Source organism: Astatotilapia calliptera, chromosome 6 (assembly GCF_900246225.1).
Source record: "Astatotilapia calliptera chromosome 6, fAstCal1.2, whole genome shotgun sequence".
NCBI lineage: Eukaryota > Metazoa > Chordata > Actinopteri > Cichliformes > Cichlidae > Astatotilapia > Astatotilapia calliptera.
The window spans coordinates 10866677-10880869 of record NC_039307.1 but is presented as its reverse complement, the minus strand read 5'-3'; the positions used below and the strand labels follow the sequence as shown (position 1 = coordinate 10880869).

The 14193-nt window shown below is 38.3% G+C and overlaps 1 protein-coding gene across 2 annotated transcripts; it reads right to left on the bottom strand.

The window, feature by feature from the left end:
* Window positions 1-1520: 1520 nt before the first annotated feature.
* On the bottom strand, window positions 1521-7494 carry LOC113023850 (complement C3-like). Of its 2 annotated transcripts, none has more exons than XM_026170260.1 (6): window positions 7374-7494; window positions 6366-6561; window positions 6084-6246; window positions 5391-5485; window positions 5071-5159; window positions 1521-1878 (listed from the first exon to the last, which is right to left on the bottom strand). In XM_026170260.1, the coding sequence occupies exons 1-6, from the start codon at window positions 7445-7447 to the stop codon at window positions 1536-1538; spliced, it is 960 nt and encodes a 319-aa protein (XP_026026045.1). In that variant the 5' UTR covers window positions 7448-7494; the 3' UTR covers window positions 1521-1535. The 2 variants fall into 2 exon arrangements, with proteins under 2 accessions (XP_026026045.1, XP_026026046.1); XM_026170261.1 differs by lacking the exon at window positions 1521-1878 and adding an exon at window positions 4157-4342.
* Between the last annotated feature and the right edge of the window lie 6699 nt (window positions 7495-14193).

The window sequence follows — 14193 nt, the reverse complement described above, 5'->3', positions numbered from 1 at the left end:
CTTCTTCTGCGGTGGGGTCGGGTGGGCTGCCCCGGGTCCTGTGGGGCTGGGCGGTCCTGGTGTTGTGTTTAGTATGTTGCTCTGCTTCTTTTGCTTGTTTTCTCTTTTTTCTCTCTCAACAGGTGATCCAGGAGATTTTTTCTCGTCTTTCTCTTTTTAAGTGCCCTTTCTCACTGTCCCCCTTCCCTTCTGTTTTTCTTTTCCTTCATCTTTCTTTCTCCCTTTCCTATCCCTCAGTCATGTCTGTCCCATCTGTAACAACTGAAAATAAAATCAAATAAATAATAACAACAAAGGTTGATCAAATGGACCAATACGGCAAGGCCGTGATGATCCACTGGCAAAGTAAATCCATTGGGTATCCTTGCTGGTCTTCAGACAACAATTCTGACGGCTAAAGAACCAAATGGGACAGGCAAAAAAAAAAAAAAGAATAACTTGATATTTCTGACAGTACAATACTAATTATTTACCTACTGACAAACATTTCAAGTTCAACTAAATGAAAAAACAATTTGTGGTAACCTGAATATGGTTAACAATAATTAACAACACTTTTTGTAATGATGTTAAAATAAGCCCAACTTTAATTTTCAAATGCAAAAACGTTTAACAGCCAACATACTGGACACTGTTCTCTTGAACAACAAACAATTACATTGCCATCACTGTTATAATCTTACAATGAAACAAAGTCTCAGATTTAATTATTCTGAAAATAAGTTTAGGCCTACCACAAGTGTGTTTTGTACTTACTTATATAATGAAAATAAAACATATTTATTGTTCTGTCACAAATGCAGTCTCTAATTTAAACACCGCATTTGTTTTTCATTCCAACACAGGAGCTGGAATGTTGTATTATTTTAAGGATGCCTTGTTTCCAGTCCAGGCATTACTGCCTGAATGACTGTCATGGATCGAGGTGATGCAAATGTAAGTGCAGAAGAAAGTCTTTAACTTCCCTTAGGTACAGTGGCAGTGGATGTGGGTTGGAGATGCAATGAGCTTGAACCTGCAGGCGGCCATCTTTACAAGTACGAATTTTGCAAAAAAGTGCCCCTCTGTCAGCCAAACACATCTGTTCTCTGATTGGATTGTTACATTTGTGATTGACATGACATTGACCAATCAGATAAAAGGAAGAAAAATAGGGTCAAAATTCGTACTTGTGACTTGCAGGTTTTTTTTTTGGCTAAGTCCACAAACAAATCTTTTTTACACACACACAAATTCTTTTTACACATACAAATCCTGATTTACAAATACAAAATTTTGAGCCCATACACAGGTAACTCCTGGCATATCGTTTTCAACCCCCCTGTGGTCTTTTGCCATTCAGGTTAAACATGATATATATAGTTAGTTAGTCGTGGCTATGGATTGAAAATACCCCCCAAACCCCACCCCTAACAGCTGCACCTCCTGAAAAATTTTGCCTGGCTCTTATCTCACTTTTTTTTATTTCAAACAATCAACAGAAAATTTCGCAGACATATTTTTATATAAGGTTTTTAAGGCTGTGGTGTTCATTTTCAAGTAACATGAGCCCAGCGGCAGAGGGAGTATTCGCCCAGGGCGCCAAACAGGCTAGGACCACCACTGGACTCACCTTCACTGCATCTACAATCATGCCTCACTGGCTTAAAACCTGTGCGCTGCTTGTGCTGTTGTTGTTTTTGGTGTTGATGTGTACAGCTGGCAGCAGGAGGGCTTTGAATGTAGGCTACTGTTACAGCAACTGGGTGATCACTGTAAGGGTGGACAGCACGCAGCTTGGTCGAGGTTGAGGTGCGCGGGGGTCCTGCCTGAGGGCAGCATGCTGTCCGCTTCGGCACGCAGGCTGCATGGTCCTGCGATCTTTTTTTCTTTGGTAATCTGAAGTGCACGCAAACCAGTAAACAAATTAAAACAAATACTGTTGATAAACTATAATATAAAAATTACAATAAAAATTCTCAACAACAAAAACAATTGGTAAAAATATAATTAATATGTAAACAACTTAATAACCCCCAAAGTGTCTAAGCCACGTGACGTGTCAGTGCAACACCGAAACATTAGGGGGGGGAGCAAAGCGTGCCTGCTCTCCGCTGACGCAGGAGCGGCGAGTCCAGCGACCTGGCTGTTTCGTTTTTGCCGAAAGCACAGCATAGCAAACAAGCAGAACTAGAAAGTAAAGAATTGATCTAACCAGGCTAGTATCGATCCGATACCGATCCCGACTTGGGATCCATACTATCGATATTTGGATCGATCCGCCCACCACTACCTCCTGCACTGAGAAGCAAAATTTCCAGCTTACTTAGTTTTTCTAAGTTAAGACAACACAAATAAATTGAGTTGATCAGCGGTTTTGCATAAAAAGTACCGGTAACTTACTTAAATTTACTTCTAATAATAAATTGATTAAAAAATGAGTTCAGCCTACTTAATATTTTTAATTAAACACAATATTAGGTTTTACAGTGTATGGAGTATATACTGTCGAATATTCTTTTCTTTTCTGTTTTTTAACAACTCATGTTATTGTTCTGTCTCATTTGAATCAAAATATACACCAGTATGTAAAGGTAATCAGACAAGATTAAATTGTCTGTATGTAATCAATTATTGTAAATGTAAATGCTATCAGGAAATGATCAGACAAGAGAGGGTTTTCAGGAAACACTGTTAAATGATCAGTTTCTATGCTAAATGTTAAAACAAGATCCAGAGTGCGATTAAAGTGATGGGTGGGTTCTTTTACATTTCAAGAGAAGCCAATTGAGTCTAACAACTATGGAAGACCATTTCCGCCACAAAAAAAAAAATCCCTAGCTTGAAATTTCGAGTTATCTTTCTCAAAAATCCAACTTATTAACTGGACATTTTGAGAAAAGTAACCCGAATTTTTAAGTTAGCTCTGCCAATCAGTAATCTACGTGAATGATGCAATTTTCTTGTTACCCGGAAGGATATGCCGCAGAGGAATGCACACTCAAAACCGGATTGCAACAAACTGGAGCTTTCGAGAGTACATTTGCTGTAACGGCATGTGATTCAGCTAATAACACAAGGATTTCATCATTGGTGAAGCCACGCTGAAAATACTCAGCAATTTGTGGATTCATGACTGGCTGTAATACTGATAGCTTAGCATTTGTAGCTGAGGGCTTCAGCTTCCGGGTAGCAAGGAAATTACATCATTAACGTAGATTACTGATTGGCAGCGCTAACTCAAAATTTCGAGTTACTTTTCTCAAAATTCTGAATTAATTTCAAGTTAACAAAATTTATTAATTTAAAATTTTTTGAATTAATAAGTCGAAACTCAAAATTACGAGATATGGATACTTTTTTTTTTCAGTGGCAGAAACGGGCGTTCATAAATAACAGATTAAATGCTGTGTTGAGGCTGTCATTTTTAGCATCTACATGGATGTTAAAATCACCCACAATAATTATTTTATCTGAGCTGAGCACTAAATCAGATAAAAGTCTGAGAAATCCGACAGAGACTCTGTGTAAGGCCCAGGTGGATGATAGATGATCACAAATAATCAGAATCAGAAATACTTTATTAATCCCGAAGGAAATTATAGGTTACAGCAGGCAGCACGCTAATGGCGCATGCACACTTACAAAGGAACCCTCCGACCAAACTTTATACAAACATCACATTGGGAAGACATGTCAGAGAGGTAGGCTGATAGGAAAAAACAATGAAAATACATAACATGAGGTGAGAGGAGGAGAAAAAAACTCCACTCAGACTGAGCTCCTAATGGGAGAACAGTTTGAGAACAGAAAAAAAACACCCCAGCACAAAAAGCACATGTCTGTCAATACACCATAGACCGCATGAAATGATGGTGGTTTTTCCTTTAGTGCGAACAACTGCATGTGAATTTCACAGCCTCTCTAGCAGTCCGACACTGGTCTCTCAATCTCCCATTGGAGAGCCGTGAGCTTCTCCAGGATGTTATCAATCTTGCTCTCAAAGAGCAAATTCTGAGAACTCACAACCGCTGTGAGCTTCTCCAAGATGTTATCCAATTTTCGCTCAGAGGTCTTAGTCTGCGTGTTCACAGCAGCCTCAAGCTTCTCCAAGATCTTATCCGTGCTGCGTTCAATGAGCCCATTTTGAGAAGTCACGACTGTTAGAGTGAATTGTTAAATGTTTGTCATTTTTATGTTTACCATTTGTACATTGTTTTAACTCTGATGAAAGAAATTCCACTGTCCTTCCCCCCAGATTCTCGAGGTTCTAGGTGGGGGGCTGTAGTCTTTTTTCACAGACACATCCTTGTGCTTTTGATGTAAGCTTCCTGCGTTTATGACCCTTTGGTCAGCAGGAGGTCTGACAGACACACACACACACACACACACACACACACACACACACACACACACACACACACACACACACACACACACACACACACACACACACACACACATACACACACATTGCGAGAGAGAGATATATTGATCAATCAAATAGTCCAAGCATTTGTAAAACTGAAGGCAGCACATTAATCAGACTGCAGACTATATTCTACACACAGGATCTAATTAGACTACAATTACCAAATTGTGGAAGTGTATAAGTTATGCATGATTGATTATATAGTAAAATTAATCAATGTAGCACATACTAAACTTCATAATATACACTAATAATAATAATAATAATAATAATAATAATGTGGCCAGCTGAGTATTCTTAACAGCAAAGCACCCATGCAAAAGTTAAACTTGCTGTTCTACAAAAAAATTAGATAGGGGGAGATCTTTATTGGACACTTCAGCTATACTACACTGTGCTTCAGATGGTCAATGACTACATGTCTGAACTGAGTCATGGTTGTAAATTCTTTCCATCAACAATAACTGTCAGTGAATTTATACTGCAGCATCAACAAGAACAGTTAAGCGAACAGATAAGAGTCACATAAACTTAAACAAAAAACAATGAGCATCTTAAACAGAAACACATATTCGAAAAACATGATGGGAGATAACTAGCCACTCCCCACATGCCACAATAATGATAATAATAATCACAGTAATAATAATAATACTCACCTAACAATTTCACCAAGCTGGAAATCTCCAGAATGAATACCTGATTTTAGAGCGACTATATCAAGTGGTAAAACAATGCCTTCAGGTGTCTGGAAAAAAAATAAACCACTATTAACAGTGCAATGCTAGTGCACTAGTATTGCTAGTGGTGGTTTTGGACAGTGTATTAGTTTCCAAACTAATATGTAAATGACAATATAAAAAAATTCAAGACAAAGTTGATGTATTTTGGTTGTTTTGTTTCTTTGCAAATAAAATATTCGTTTTCCTTGCATAATGTCACTTTCAATTCTGAGCCCATGAAGAATAAAACACAATACCACAAACTCAATGGCAATGGAAGGATCAGATTGGGCTGCTTCATCCCTCTCTACAGGCTCCATCTGGGGTGTCAGTGCAAACATCCTGAAACGAACTGAAGGGAAGAGAAGATGTTATTTTTGCTGCTCGAGCAGTGATGTATACATGTTGGGAGGAATATTTAATCAAGAAGTTCAGTTTAGTAATTTCATTTAAGGTCATTCATTTAAAATGTGTCTTAGTCAAACTGAGGGAAATATGTGATTTTTTTCCTTTCAAATCTTCACTGAAAATAATTATCAAACCTTTTTCCAAGGGACTGCATGGACTACACAAAGCAGCTTTCTAATTTGTGTAAGGTGATGCCATAGCCACATAATTACTGTAACAAGCAGTTTTTTGTCTCAAACTCAAAACTAAATTATTGGAGCAGCACCATGTTTCATTAAGTTTATTGAATGGTCCTGAAAAAATATTGAATCTGTATTAAATAAAATAAAGGTAGAACTATGGAAGCATGGAACACACGACACGGGAGCTCTAGTTTTCCATTCCAGCTTTATTCACCTCCATACATCAACTGAGCACATCGCACCCAAACACAACAAAAACCCCTCCTCTAAGCTTGGGTTTGAGTGGAGCCCTCTAGTGGGTCACCACAGAACTACCCTTGTGTGTGCTATTTCTCAGTCATGAGGTAGCGGTAGACTCACCTTTGCTGTTTGGTGTATAAAGGGTCTTGTCTGTCTGAATGAAGATGTAACCAGACTGGAAGGAAACCATGACGACTTTCTCCAGGAGGCGGTCGGGGAAATGAGCATGTAGGTACACGTACTGCTTCACATTGGGATCTTTACTGAAGTCTCCTGCAGGGATCTGAAACCAGTATGAAAAGTCTATAAAGACTTGGATGGCATATTCAATGATAATTGAATATTTAATGAAATAGAAATAACAACAATATTATCATACAGTAAACAAATAATTCAACTTACCGTTACTTTCCCAAGCTGCTGAAAGTCATTTGCATTGTTGAGGGTCACAGATGTTGTTGCCAGCCTTTTAGTTTTGGTTGGATGGTTCATCACATTGATTTCAACCCTAACGTCTCCTCCAGTGCAGTCTTGACACTCCACAAAGATGTTTTCTGCAGTTCCCACCCGCAACAAGTTTGGGGCAGACATCACTTGCCTGCAGAGTGGTGGTAACATAGAAAGATGTTAATGATTTTAGTCTCTGTGTAGATAAACACATGCTGTTATTGACTAAAGAATAAATTATTTATTTATTACGTGAAAAACATATTAATAATTGCTGAAATAATTATTTTTAATTAAAAATTAAAGATGAATTATTATTTTTATCTATTTATTTATTGTATAAAGGTTTTATGGACAAATACTTTCAAAAAAAGTATTTACCGGCTGTTTTCCCATGTGACTCTTCTTGATTATGTGATCTATTGATTATCTTGAATAAAGTCCAAAACTAAATCAATACATCTTTTCATCATGCTTCTGGAGTCTATTTGCTTTGTCTGGCGTAATGCACCACTGTGCAAACTCTGGACAAAGTTTAGGACAACTTCTTGTCATCACTTTAAATACCAGATTACCTTGACTTATGTTACATAAGCTGCAGACCTGGCTGCAGCTTCTCATTACACAAAATAACAAATAAAATAAAGTTAGCAATAAAGTTAGTTGGACTGTGGTTTCATTAATAATATTTTTTTTCCATAAGTTTTTCCTCATTCCTTTTCCTTCAAATACCACCCATGCCTTCTTGCTTAAAAAAGAATGTGAAACTATGCAAAATAAAATAATATATTCATGCAAAAATTCAATTCGATTCAATTCAATTCAATTCAGTTCAATTCGATTCAATTCAATTCAATGCAATTAAACCTTCTGCACACGTCCAAGATAATAACATTGGCTTTGTTTTGCATGAATTAATTCAACCTCACTGGGAATGTGTAAAAGTACAGCAGGTCTACTTACAATGGAGCTCCATCAGCCACAGAAGTGAGAGAAACAAAGGCCAGAGAGGCCAGCAGCAGCAGAGTCCTCCTCATTATCCCGACCCTTTTCTGCTGCTAAAGTAAACTGTGGCCGTGCAGCATCCTTCTTTTATTCACTAACCTCCCTCCTAGTGCACTCCCACAAAATGTCTATTCATCCTCTTTCCAATCACACGTACACACAATTTCCCAGCAGCAGGTTGGGAAACAGTTTAGTCCTGATAAATATTATCTCTTCTCCAAAGAAACAAGTAAACACTGGAAAATCAATAAAGGTTTTTTTTTGGTTTTTTTTGTGTAATGTAAAAATTGTAAAAAATTATGTAAAAATGTAAAAATGATCAGACAAGTGGTCTGATCAAAACATATTGAGTAACTTTACATGACGTATTTGGCTGGGATTTTTGAAGTTTAAGCAGCAGGGATTTTTTTTTACAGTAAAATCCTGATGCCAATATCTTGTATTTTAGGATTTCAATGACAGGGAAAGAAAAGAAAGCAAAAGGGATCCTGCCTTTACCCTCAGAACAAACTTATTCTTCTCTGTGCCACATTAACCAAGGGCATAGAGCACTGTTAATGATCCTCCAAAATGCTTATCAATTAAAGGTGGTGGCATTTATATAATGGTCAGTTGATACTACGCTGTAAAATCTAATTAGTTCACAGAACTCAAAAAACTATGCAAACTAATGATGGTAAATTTGATTCTTTTTACTGAATCGAGTTTTAATGAGTCACTCACCAAAGTGAATCGAGTTTTTTGAGTCATTTGATTCACTGAGTCAGTCGACCAGAGAGTGCAAAAAATGTACATTTTCACTCGAACTTAATTTGTTTCTCTTTTCATGTAAATCCTACTGCTAAGATGAATGATTCTAAAAGAAAACAACTATTTTATAGAGCAAAAAAGAGCAAAAACATTTCTAAAATTAAGCAATTTCCTATCAAAATTGCTTAATAAACATTTATTTATTTTTATTTTATTTTAATATATTAAAATTTTTTTATTTTATTAGTATTTTCCTTAAATGTGTTAAATATATATTTTCTCATCTAAATGTCCACTGAGCTGTGAGCCAGGGGGCGGTAATGCGCCTTAACATTGGTTACCAACCAAGAAGAAGAAGAAGCTGTGAGCCAGGAGGGAGGGGATGAGTGAGTGAGTGATTCGTTCGCTCTATGATTCAGCACAGGAGGGAGGGGGTGAGCGAGTCCTGAGTGATTCGCTTACGATTCAGCACAGGAAGTGAGGGGGTGAGTAGCTCAAATGTGCTGTTATCATGTTAGCAGAGCGATGCTACTGTGAACCGAGGAGCTATTTTCTTGATGTGAGCTTCTACTCAGGGTTTTTTCTTCCAGTTCAGAGCAGAAATTTTTTTGTTACGATACTGGATGTTGTGTTTTTCTCACCAATTTTAATTATTGCTATTTAATTATAGTTATTTAATTATTTAATTATATTTAATAATTGGGGCGACCGTGGCTCAGGGGGGTAGGGAAGCGTATCTGTAACCGGAAGGTCGGCGGTTCGATCCCCGGGCTCTCTGTCCTGGTCGTTGTCTCCTTGGGCAAGACACTTTACCCTGCCGCCTACTGGTGTTGGCCAGAGGGGCCGATGGTGCAATATGGCAGCCTCGCTTCTGTCAGTCTGCCCCAGGGCAGCTGTGGCTACAACTGTAGCTTGCCTTCACCAGTGTGTGAATGTGAGAGTGAATGAATAGTGGCATTGTAAAGCGCTTTGGGTGCCTTGAAAAGCACTATATAAATCCAATCCATTATTATTATTATTATTATTATAGCATTGCTGCTAACAGCAACAGGGATGAGTCAGTGAGTCAGTTGGGCTTGTGAATCATGATTCATGAGTCAGTAAAGTGATTCTCGAGTATTGAACGATTCGTTCATGATTCGCGCATGACTAAGGCAAACTTGGTGCCTCAAAAAAATTGAGTAAAGTTTTACTTAAGATGATTAAGCTAGGGCAACTTACCCAATTTGAGTACACTGTACAGTCTCATTAGTTCCCAGAACTCAAAAAAAATATGCAAACTCGTTGCCTCAAAAAAATTGAGTAAAGTTTCCTTAAGATGACTAAGTTAGGGCAACTTATTCATTGCAAGTATGCAGTATTAAGAATAACTTGATATTCTTGGGAGAGTCATAGGAGAGGTGGAGAATAAACTTAACCTGGGTGTCTACTGTCTTGTGCAGTCTGGGAGATGATTGAATGTTAGGGTGGGTACAGTTTCTTCTGCGGTGGGGTCGGGTGGGCTGCCCCGGGTCCTGTGGGGCTGGGCGGTCCTGGTGTTGTGTTTAGTATGTTGCTCTGCTTCTTTTGCTTGTTTTCTCTTTTTTCTCTCTCAACAGGTGATCCAGGAGATTTTTTCTCGTCTTTCTCTTTTTAAGTGCCCTTTCTCACTGTCCCCCTTCCCTTCTGTTTTTCTTTTCCTTCATCTTTCTTTCTCCCTTTCCTATCCCTCACTCATGTCTGTCCCGTCTGTAACAACTGAAAATAAAATCAAATACCGGTAAATAATAACAACAAAGGTTGATCAAATGGACCAATACGGCAAGGCCGTGATGATCCATTTGGCAAAGTAAATCCATTGGGTATCCTTGCTGGTCTTCAGACAACAATTCTGACGGCTAAAGAACCAAATGGGACAGGCAAAAAAAAAAAAAAGAATAACTTGATATTTCTGACAGTACAATACTAATTATTTACCTACTGACAAACATTTCAAGTTCAACTAAATGAAAAAACAATTTGTGGTAACCTGAATATGATTAACAATAATTAACAACACTTTTTGTAATGACAACTTTTTTTTTTCAAATGCAAAAACGTTTAACAGCCAACATACTGGACACTGTTCTCTTGAACAACAAACAATTACATTGCCATCACTGTTATAATCTTACAATGAAACAAAGTCTCAGATTTAATTATTCTGAAAATAAGTTTAGGCCTACCACAAGTGTGTTTTGTACTTACTTATATAATGAAAATAAAACATATTTATTGTTCTGTCACAAATGCAGTCTCTAATTTAAACACCGCATTTGTTTTTCATTCCAACACAGGAGCTGGAATGTTGTATTATTTTAAGGATGCCTTGTTTCCAGTCCAGGCATTACTGCCTGAATGACTGTCATGGATCGAGGTGATCGAGTGCCCCTCCGTCAGCCAAACCCATCTGTTCTCTGATTGGATTGTTACATTTGTGATTGACATGACATTGACCAATCAGATGAAAGGAAGAAAAATAGGGTCAAAATTCGTACTTGTAACTTGCTGGGTTTTTTTTGGCTAAGTCCACACACAAATCTTTTTTACACACACACAAATTCTTTTTACACATACAAATCCTGATTTACAAGTACAAAATATTTATGACCACATTTTCAATAAATAAGGTGGATGCCTCATTGAATTGCTAAATCGCAATTCATTTTCATGACCTTAAGTGTTTTTTGTGATTTTTCCTTTTGTATTATTATTGTATTACTTAAAACCCAGGACATAATTAGGAGAACTAATTTATTTATAATTAAATAAAAAAATGCTTTATTATTGTGGCGGGCCGTGGTCTGCGATGCTGCTGTAGATGAGATGGACTCACCCAGTAGCGGTTTTAGATACGGGCGACACGGGCTGTTGCCCAGGGCAGCATCGTGGTGGGGGGCGGTATCACGGGCATCGGCAAAAAAAAAAAAATGCTCGTACTCATGCTGCCCCGACATCAGTTAGCGCATATTGGGAATGGCATAGGCACCGATCGGTTTTCTATTGCCCATTTCCTGGGAGTAAGGGCACCCCCTCGTTTGCAAGGTGCGCCTGCTGCTTGCGGCGCAGAGAGGGGAGGGTGGGGCGGCGGGGGATTCTCTGACCGGCTGGAGCAGCATCTAATAACCAACTCGCAAAATAAAACAAAATAAAAACAAACCAACAAACACAAAAACACCAGACATTATGATACAGACTTATAATTTGCACCAATGCTTTTTCGAAATTCTATACATGAAAAATGAGCGCGAGAGCCCTCGGTGCACCTGCTTGCTGCTGAAGTCAAAGTAAACTTTATTGTCATCTCCGCTACAGTCCAGTATATAGAGAGATGAGACGACGAGGCTCCAGTTACAGCAGTGCAAGTAAACAAACAATATATATAAGAAGAGTAAGAAAATAAATCTACACTTTAGGACTAGGGGTAAAGGGATCAATAACAATTATAAAATGTAAAGAGGGAGTGTTCGCCCAGGGCGCCTGTTAAGTCTAATTGTTGAATGTTGCCATTGTGTTTCTTAAATTTGTACAGTCTTAGTTCAAGCAGTAGGATCAAAGCCATTCCTTTGATCCTGACCACCTCTCCAACCACTCTGTGCTGGGGGAGGTTTTATTGTAGATACATCCTATCTGGATGATCTGCTTCTTTTGATGTAGGCTTCCTGCGTTACTGTAATCTGATTACTTTTTTCAAGTAACGAGTAAAATAAGGGATTGCTATTGCAAAAACGGTAATTAGATTACCGTTACTTTCCCGTAGGAACGCTGCGTTACTGCGTTACTAAAACCGCGATTTTTTGCGAGAATCTCTCACGACAGTGACGTAAGCGAGTGCGCCGTTAGTGACAACAGCTGTGTGCAGATCAACAATGGATCACATATCAATTGTGGGAGAGAGTATGAGCGTGCAGCGTTTAAAGCGTGGAAGTACTGACCTTATTTTGAGTTTGATTCCATAAAAAGTGACAAAAACATTAGCGTCCATCGTGCGTGGGAAGAAAACTTTTTACAGCGAAAAAAACCCCTAAACTTCCAAGCAAGCACCAAGTGCACTATGACGTAATGGGAAATTCACAGAGAAACTCGCGGATTCTTCAACTGACCGCGGCACACCTGCACCAGGGTAAACCTCCACCTACCGCAGTCCTGCTTTACAGGTGAAAATAGAGCAACAGGACCGCTGAGTCTTTGACTTTATTTATTTTCTGTTGTGTTTTACTTGCATCTATTTGAAAGAGTGAGTGTAAACACAAAAAATACTTTATTTTATGTGCTGGAATGTGCAGAAAATAAGTTTAAATGTTAAACTAATTTATTCAAGTCAGAGAATGTTGCATACAATTACATTTTTGCTTGATGCATAAAGTTAAAAGATTAAAACTGATAAAACAAGTTTTAAAAAGAGACTTTTCCATTTGATTACATTTTGTATGATGGATTATGTAGAAAAAGTAGAATTGGGCTGAAAGATCTATCGCTTTATCACCTCTTCAGGTTGTAAATCGTGTTTTTAAAAAGTAACTAAGTAACTAAGTAATTAATTATTTTTGAAAATAAGTAATCAGTAAAGTAACGGGATTACTTTTTTGGGGAAGTAATTAGTAATTAGTTACTGATTACTTTTTTCAAGTAACTTGACCAACACTGTTTACGACCCTTTGATCAGCAGGAGGTCTAACACACACACACACACACATTCTTCTTTTTTTTTTTTTTTTCACCTTTTATTGTTTATTTTATTTTCACTTACTGAATACGGGACAGACTTGACTGGGGGAAAGAAGGGGAGAAAGAAAGAGGGAAAGAGAAACAGCTGGGAAGAGGGACGGGGGAGAAGGGCACTCTCTGCCCTTCTCCCCCGTCACACACACACATTCTTACAGAAGTTCACACATATACATGAAATGCTTTGTCTTAGAACCAAGGGGGCGTGGCTTTGTTCTGACGTGGTTTGTGTGAACTGTCTCTCAATAAAAGGTAGCAGGAGGAGGTCAGATCTGGGGGTCATTTTCGTGGTGGACACAGACGAAATTTCGAGTTACTTTTCTCAAAATTCTGAATTAATTTCAAGTTAACAAAATTTATTAATTTAAAAATTTTTGAATTAATAAGTCGAAACTCAAAATTACGAGATATGGATACTTTTTTTTTTAGTGGCAGAAACGGGCGTTCATAAATAACAGATTAAATGCTGTGTTGAGGCTGTCATTTTTAGCATCTACATGGATGTTAAAATCACCCACAATAATTATTTTATCTGAGCTGAGCACTAAATCAGATAAAAGTCTGAGAAATCCGACAGAGACTCTGTGTAAGGCCCAGGTGGATGATAGATGATCACAAATAATCAGAATCAGAAATACTTTATTAATCCCGAAGGAAATTATAGGTTACAGCAGGCAGCACGCTAATGGCGCATGCGCACTTACAAAGGAACCCTCCGACCAAACTTTATACAAACATCACATTGGGAAGACATGTCAGAGAGGTAGGCTGATAGGAAAAAACAATGAAAATACATAACATGAGGTGAGAGGAGGAGAAAAAAACTCCACTCAGACTGAGCTCCTAATGGGAGAACAGTTTGAGAACAGAAAAAAAACACCCCAGCACAAAAAGCACATATCTGTCAATACACCATAGACCACATGAAATGATGGTGGTTTTTCCTTTAGTGCGAACAACTGCATGTGAATTTCACAGCCTCTCTAGCAGTCCGACACTGGTCTCTCAATCTCCCATTGGAGAGCCGTGAGCTTCTCCAGGATGTTATCAATCTTGCTCTCAAAGAGCAAATTCTGAGAACTCACAACCACCGTGAGCTTCTCCAAGATGTTATCCAATTTTCGCTCAGTCTTATTCTGAGTGTTCACAGCAGCCTCAAGCTTCTCCAAGATCTTATCCGTGCTGCGTTCAATGAGCCCATTTTGAGAACTCATGACTCGTCCCATCGCTTCAATCACAGCAGGCAGCCTTGTGGGGTTTTGAACAGCCAATTCCACTTTCTTTA

Excerpts from the sequence above, each read along its gene's own strand:
- LOC113023850 (XM_026170260.1), bottom strand. The coding sequence starts at position 7,447 with ATGAGGAGGACTCTGCTGCTGCTGGCCTCTCTGGCCTTTGTTTCTCTC. Across the intron at positions 6,247-6,365 it reads AGCAGCTTGGGAAAGTAACG|ATCCCTGCAGGAGACTTCAG; the intron begins GTAAGTTGAATT and ends TACTGGTTTCAG. Across the intron at positions 5,486-6,083 it reads TTATACACCAAACAGCAAAG|TTCGTTTCAGGATGTTTGCA; the intron begins GTGAGTCTACCG and ends TCTTCCCTTCAG.